Source organism: Helianthus annuus, chromosome 4 (genome assembly GCF_002127325.2).
Source record: "Helianthus annuus cultivar XRQ/B chromosome 4, HanXRQr2.0-SUNRISE, whole genome shotgun sequence".
NCBI lineage: Eukaryota > Viridiplantae > Streptophyta > Magnoliopsida > Asterales > Asteraceae > Helianthus > Helianthus annuus.
The window spans coordinates 89,227,583-89,235,803 of record NC_035436.2 but is presented as its reverse complement, the minus strand read 5'-3'; the positions used below and the strand labels follow the sequence as shown (position 1 = coordinate 89,235,803).

The 8,221-nt window shown below is 37.0% G+C and overlaps 1 protein-coding gene across 1 annotated transcript; it reads right to left on the bottom strand.

Annotated features, from left to right (window-relative positions):
• Nucleotides 1-455: 455 nt before the first annotated feature.
• On the bottom strand, nucleotides 456-914 carry LOC110933370. Its single transcript, XM_022176599.1, has one exon. The coding sequence runs from the start codon at nucleotides 912-914 to the stop codon at nucleotides 456-458; it is 459 nt and encodes a 152-aa protein (XP_022032291.1).
• Nucleotides 915-8,221: the final 7,307 nt, after the last annotated feature.

Here is an 8,221-nt window from a genome sequence, read left to right as displayed (position 1 = left end):
ATTGTACACTGGCGATAAAGGGAATTTGATGCATGGTGATAATTGCAATGATTGCACCGAGGCTGCTTTCCATGATAAAATCCCTTGAAGGGTACTGAGTTCAGTGGGGCAGGTGCAAGAATTGCAAAATTTTTTGAAGCCTTGCGCTTCCTAGAACTTCTAGAAGATTCGGCCTTTGTTCCTTTCGAATTCTTGTTAACAAATTCAGTGTCTTGTTTCTTGTCTCCTTATCGAAATAATTTACCTTTTCTAACCTGTGAGTCAGTCAATATAGCAGCTAATTCCTTAGCCTCCCTAAGCGTTGTAGGTTGGCTGCCAGTGACAATGTCTTGGACAGGGTCAGGTAAACCATCGATGTCTTTCTCAATGGCCCGATCCAAAGGTGTGACCATAGTGGGGTAAAGTAGGCTTAACTGTTCAAATCGGTCAGTGTAGGCGCGGTTTTCCCCACTATCCTATTTTAGATAATAGAACTCATTTTCAAGTGCCCTTATTTCGCTTCGTGGGCCGAATTCTTTCTTCATAAGATCTTTAAATTCTTCCCACGTCAGTTCCATTGCTACATCGGCACCTCGGTCTCTCATAATACCATTCCACCAAGTGAGTGCTCTCCTTTGAAAAAAACTCGAAGTGAAATCTACCTTGCACTCATTAGGACACTGAACATGGCGGAATGTGCTTTCTATACTTTTGAACCATTGTAAGAGTGCGGTTGCTCCTTCAGACCCAGAAAATTTTAGCGGTTTGGCTGAATTGAAGGTCTTGAAATTACACTGGGCGTTGTTGTTGTTATTGTTGTTGGATATCTGATGAACCTGGGTTACTATGTTCGGAAGCACAGCAGCCATCTGCTGAGTGACAAGGGCTGCGATTTCTTTGTTAGTTTGAGGTTGTGCATCTCGTCGAGGAGGCATTTCGAAAGTTCAGCTATAGAGAAAACCAAATAAGTTAGATTTATTCAATTGTTATGAGTTTGTAACATTCTTGTATTGTGAAAACTTTGATCTAGTAAAATCTTGTTCATTGGTCTTGTTCTTGTACTTTAGAATATATGGTGTTGTGGATATTGTTTTGAAACAAGAGTTGTTTGAAAATAAATTTTTGTAATATTTTTTGATGAGAGAATACAAACCGGGTTAATGGTTTGTATCATAAATTCTTTACCTGTTAAAAATTTATTACTTTTAAGACAAATGTTTTTAAATTAAAATTTTAAAATAAAGAAACTTTGTGTTGAAATTTTGAAAATTCTCATCCAAATGGTAAGAGTTTGAAATTTTAAAAGACTAAGGTAGTATTTTGAAAATAAAATAGGATTTCGTAGGGTCGTGAAATGAAATGAGGTTCATTTCAACTGTATTGAATCAGACATATCACCGAAGGTAATATGATGAAATGGTATTGGGAAAAGAAGGATGCTTTGATTGTCATGAAGAGCAAACACATTACCAATGGTAACATGAATGAGTAGGGTTACAAAGGTCGTTTAGAAATCATTTGGTAGGGTCAAGTTGGATAGGTTTTTATAATGCTTCACAAAGACATGCTTTAGCCTATAAGTGGACATGCACCCTAAGAGTTCCCAGGTAAGAGTGACTGGTCCGAAAATGCGGATTTGTACGAACACTCTAGCCTTAGATAGAAAACTCAGGGTACAGGCATCCACCCTTCCAGATTGCACGTGTTCACATTATTAAAATCCAAGATTTCGATGAAAAACGTTTGAGGAAAAAAAAATTAAGAAATCTTTTGATACAAATCGTTTGAGATAAAACATGTTTGCAAAATATTTTGACAAAAACATTTAAGAAAATATTTTGAAAAATATTTCAATGAAAACGTTTTGAGAAAACATTTTGAGGAATACCCCAAGGCATAAAGCCTAAGGTTCAGGATAAATCATCTAAGGATAGAAGATTCGTGAATCATAGAGTAGTTGTGGCACGAATAAAGATGAGGATTAGGAAAGAAGTCCTAAGTCTACTCATGTTTGGGTCCTAGGAAGGTTATAGACTAGGTTTAAGGCATGCTAATAACCTAATTCCCTATAACCAGTGCTCTGATACCAATCTGTAACATCCCAATCGCGTAATACAACAACACGCGGCGGAAATATCGGGGAGTCACGTTACAAATTGCTCACAACTACTGGTGCTAAATTGTTTCAATATCAATAACATAGTTTTACAAACATAGAATACATGAAATTGTTCTTTTGTTTTAGAAGTCTAAGGCCCAAATGCAGTCCTATGCATTGCATGCTTGAAACAGTCGAAACCTGAAACATATGCGAAAACAGTCGGCATAAAAATGTCGGAGAATACATAGGTTTTATTAGCCAAATAGATGGCAAAACATTTGGTATCGTATTACAAAATCTTAATTGTGAAAACTTGTGACAAAATAGGTTTGTATATGGCAATATGATTATTACTAAGTCATTTTATGCCTTATATTGTAATCTCGATTAAACCATTGTAAAAACTTGTTAATATGTTATTAGGAATCCAATCGAGGATTAATAATAACTGTTTTGAAATAAATCAAAACTTCTGAAAGTATTATATATCAAATCAATGAGACATGATAATACTTCAGATACCTTTCTAAGAATCCAACATATAGAGATATGGAAGATTCTACAAAGATTTGGATAATTGAACATTGAAACAATCATACACAAAATCCAAAAGTGATCCAGATAATGCTACAAGAAAAATAAAATAAGAAGACTTATATATAGGAAGTACCAGCGGCGTATCCACCATGTTCTTATTTTATTACACCCGTTTCGTTATCTAAATCACAACTACCACATAAACACATAATCGTTAACTTGTTCCACCTCGTAACCATGTATTAAAGTACACAATGAATCCAAACAGGGGCTCTAATATTAGTACTCTAAACATCCCATATACGTCTAACTACGAAGATAGATAGATACTACAGGGATCAGGTTCTTGTTACACTGTCTAGTCAAACATGCATTAAAGTACATAATGAATTCCAAACAAGGGCTTCAATATTAGTACTCCAAACATCTTACAAGAATCAACCTATAAAGATAGATAGATACTATAAGGATTCTAGGTTCTGTCATATTGAATTATTGAATCAAAACAATCCTAAATCCTAATGGTGATTCGGGATAACACCACGAAAGGTAATACAATAAGCACACTTATATATAGGAAGTAACAGCGGCGTATCCACCATGTGCTTATTGTATTATCTAGTTTCGTTATCTAAATCACCAACAAACTACACAAAAACCAACCATTGAGTTGTAAAGTACTTCTTAAAAATCTTACTATGAAGATAGGAAGATCTAAGACTGTACTTCAAATATCCTACATGAATCTAGCTATGAAGATAGGCAGATCACTTAAGGATAAAACATTGCATTTGTATAATTGGAATAAAACACATAAAAGCACTTAGTGAACACATATATGCCATACATTTTGAAAACAAATCGATTACACATATGAATCCCCCAAAGCATTTGAAAAAGATAAAAGAGGGGAACTATGTACTCGCCTGGGATTGCGTATAGTTCCAGTTCAAAGGGTAAAACAAAGCTCAAAAGACCAAGAGTTCAAGTGTTGAAGCGGTTCCTAGTGTAAAGGATACTATGTTAGCGAATCGACACCTAAATCGGAAGATCGGGTAGAATGAGGTCTTGTAAACCAAATGAGTATTGGAACTCATGTGATGTGGTTTAGCAAAGCCTATATTCTAAATCAGAACCTATCCTAAGTGCTTACGACCCATTAAGGTAGCTTACGCCACTTTAACGCGTCGTTCGCGCGAAAGCGCGTTCGAGACGCCTAACTAGTCCTATGAAAAGTATTTTATGCCTTAACATATCTAACTATGTTATATAATTATTTTAGATGTCAAAACATGTGTTACATATGCTTAAAATAAAATTATGCGAAAAAGGGCATTTTGGTCATTTTCCTAAGGTATATAAACTACCTATCATACAACTAACTAAACGAAGTGACCATAAGGTATAACCTCGGAAGGTTATTCCCTATACAACTAAGGTCACATTATAAGTTTGGTCGGATCCTAACGATCGACCAAACGGGTCGGGTTCGAAAGTCTAAGCGGTTGTTTAGACCGCTTGACTTACGACCCTATATAAGCACTATCCTAAAAGTGACGAGTTAAACATGTTAAAACATGTTTAACGAAGTTAGAAAACAAGTTTGATATCAAAACAAACGGTTTTGATTCCCAAAAATAGTTTGGTTGCAAAATACGCATAGACGCGTATTTTGACCGAAACTATGACTCGTCACGACACCTAATCAACGTGGTAATCAGTAGGTATAGTCACAAGTGACTATGACCATCGTGATTACACTCATGTTGCGAAGTTCAATTGAACTTCGTGTTAACCATAGACTAGTCAAAGCAGAAAGACAAACACTGTTTGACTTTCGTGCTTAAAAACGCATAAAAGAACGAAAGAAGCTTACAAGAGGTCCAAGCTAGGAAGATCTTGATTTAAATACCCAGGTATGAAGCTTAAAGCTCCAACTTAGAGCATCAAAATCAGATCATGTGTGAAATGAAATGAAAATGGGGTGGGGTATTTATAGGACTTTCAAGACCGTTAAGATCGTTCCTCGTAAACCGTGCTTCAATTTGGACCGTCCAAGTGTGCCCATGGTTTTAGAATACCATGGGTACCCCAAAACAAGCCCCTAGTTTCATTAAAACCATGTGCAAATGAGGGGAACAACTGGAACAAGCTGGAAATCAGATTTTCAACTTTCGTCCCTTTGTAAGACAACTATGGCAGATTGTCAATTTTGGTCCCTGAATGTGCAAAACATGGTTTTTGATGCATTTTAGACACGTTTAAGCCCCGTTAATCCCATTTCAAGGCTCTAAAATGAAGTTAAATTATATGGAACATGAAACATGCTCAAAAATATCTCGGATGTCGGTTCGTTTGGCCATACGGTTGCGTTGTTCGGTTAATTATGACGAAACACGAACGGACGCGAAAAACGACCCAAGCTACGCGATGAATGGAATTTTATCATGACAATCACTAAAATAAATAAATTTTTGGATGTCCAGACATATTCAGAACGTAAGATATGCGCGAAAATGCAAACTTACGCACTTTTTGATGCTTTTAGTCCCTATTGATCAAATAAGTTTATTTTTGCGCACCAAACACCTCAAAGCCTATTTCTAAGCTATGTAAAGGATATTTAGGGCATGTTTAACTTATGATCAAGTTCCGGAATGTTTGATACTATGTGAATCAGCAGACTTTCGCAGTTTGATGCAAATAGTCCCTGAGTGTGAATAAACTTGTTTTTGACACACCAAAGCTTTCAAAACCGATTTCTAAGTTATATAAAAGTTATTTAAGGTATGTTAAGCCTATCACTGTTCCGGAGTGTTTGCCGATTATATTTACATATCAGTTCGCGTTTAACTTCCTAGAAAGTGATTTAATGCTTGAAAATGAAATAGAACTAAAATGTGAAAGTGTAAAACACAAATAGACAAATTTTTGTGACCAAAACACATTGTTTATCTGATAAAATATAATGTCCTACATCGTGTGTGTTTACGGAGCACAAGTGTCACACCAAAGCTAATTTTCGCCCAATAACACCAGAGAAACGTCTCCAATCATGAATGACATCAAAAGACACTTGAAAACGGTTTAATATGGGGCAGTTACGTTTTTCTCGCTGACTCTACCGTAATTTACGGTACATACCATAAATTAAGGTAGCCGTCCTATTGCTACGCTAGGATTCTTCTGCCTTACGGTGGAAAATGGAGGAATTCAGGGGAAATTACGGTAGCCCCCGTAATTTACGGTGGACCCCTGGGTTCTTCCTTTCGTTCCTTCTTTCCATCTTTGTGTGACCCGTTCCACTCCATTCCATCCAAAGCAACGTTTTCCCACATTTTAAGTTCCAACCGCACCTGAAACATAAGCAACTGTAGTCATCTAATTCAAGATAATTACATGATTAAATAAGGGATTAACTCGTATTTTAACACACTTAAGGTTTGTCCTATGGACCACCCGTCACATCCCCACACTTAACCGTTTCTTGTTCCAAGCAACCCATCAAAACCATTTTCAAATGCCCAAGCGATCAACATAAATCAAGCATAAACATGTTATCCTTTTACTAACCTTTTCCTAACACCCAAACAACACACCCCTCGCTATATCTCTCCTCTCGGCAACAAGTAAGCACTAGCAAAGATAAGCAAGACACACAAAAGGCAAACGGGTGATTGTACAACTATATGCTTGTACCTAAATCGGTCATCCTCCTAACAAGTGCCAAACATGAATGCAAAGCAAAGGGACTTTAAGGTTGTAACGTGGCTAGGTGTACGGGTAGGAAATGGAAATATATATCTAGTAGCGAAGGACTTAACCTGGTCTTTTATTACACAATAAAACAAACAACAAAACATAAACTTCTATATATAAGACAACTCACACATCACTATTTTTTCATTTTTTCCATTGCTTTTTTTAGCATAGCAACAACGCAACACTCAAAATAACATATCTACACACCACTATAACAACTACTAACACTATAAGACCGGGTCAAGTCGGGTACATTTTTGAGGAACTAGGTAAGGGGTAACAAATGATCCGCTTTAGGCACAAAATGGGCAACTAAATGTCCAAACTGTTACACCCTAACCGATGGCGGAATCATCAGGGTGCGCCACTAGGCGAATCAGATTGCTCAAGAGAATCCATAACAACTAAATTGCGATAGTATTTATTACACTTGTTATCCCATACTAACAAATAATACAATCCCATAAGTCATCACAGATTTCTTGTCCTCACGAACAATACAAATCCGACAACATAGATTTTAGGTGAGTTTCTAGACTTCCTAGCTTGATTTGATGTAGACTGCGACTAAACCTGCAACATACGTTAAAACAACGTCAATACAAAAGTATTGTCGAGTATACATGTTTTGATAGAGTAGCGTAAATAGATAAAAGTGTTGCGAATTACCAAATACATAAACGAGATACCTCAACATATATGCATACAAGACTGATACTACCACTTAAGTCACTCGAGCTGCGATTGCGATTGTTATTCATCCTAACTAGACCCCGTCGGGTGCTATAGTACTATACTAGTTAAGGCGGGACCTCGCGAGTATAAGTCCTAACACATATGTAATTAGCATCACGTATAAATATGCATAACAGTTATTCGCAAGTGATAAACTGTCACACCCCAATTTTCCACGTGTCACCGGTGGGCCCGGTGGGGAGTACGTGACGTAGTTGATATCATCATAGTCAAACCACACAATTTAAATGCACAGCGGAAGCAAAATATATTACAATCCGATATGAAGTAATATCCAAGTATTACAAACGGAAGGTAAAAGATCCACAGGCGGATCGCAAAATAAAATAAAACATTGTTCAACAGACTTCAGGCATCTAAGCTTGCGAGACTTCTATTTGATGCTAGGAGAAACCAGCCTATTACGCGTAGTACCTGCACTTAGTCTTTTTGGGAAAATACGTCAGTTTTCACTGGTAAATACAATTTAACTGACTCGTTTTGAAAAGGTTTTAAAAATTGATTTGAATGCCCGTGGCACAAAACATTTTATAACTTGGGACAATTATTTGCCTATAATCTTGTAAAAGAATTACATGTTTGTTAGCGTTCAGTGTCCGGGTCGTGCCGGATTAAAGTTTAATAGACACACCACATAGTATAGTTCCGCCGCGAGATTTCCTCTCGTACCGACTGTTATACTTTATTTAATGCACTACGGGTGTACGCCTACACCCGTATGCTAAGGTTGTGGCCATTCTTTGAATGATGCCAAGGATATTCGGGACATGGTCATTAAGCCCCCAAAGGCGTTATACAAACAAAACAGCATTTTCAAACGGGTTATTTGACTACTCTTAACCACCGACCGGTTAAGGTCAATTACCCGACCAAGCGGTATTTTATATACCGTATCCCAAGCCCGTATAGGGAAAATAAGGTAAACGTATTTACCTGAGCTAAATATAAATTTAATCCCAGCCGTATACCACCAAGCAAGTACAGATAGCTTTTACTGGGCTCCTAAATCTGGAACGAAGGTTTTTAATAACCTATTAGATTTCTAACGGGTCTTTAATTTGGCCTAAGCCTAGACCGGTTAGTTCT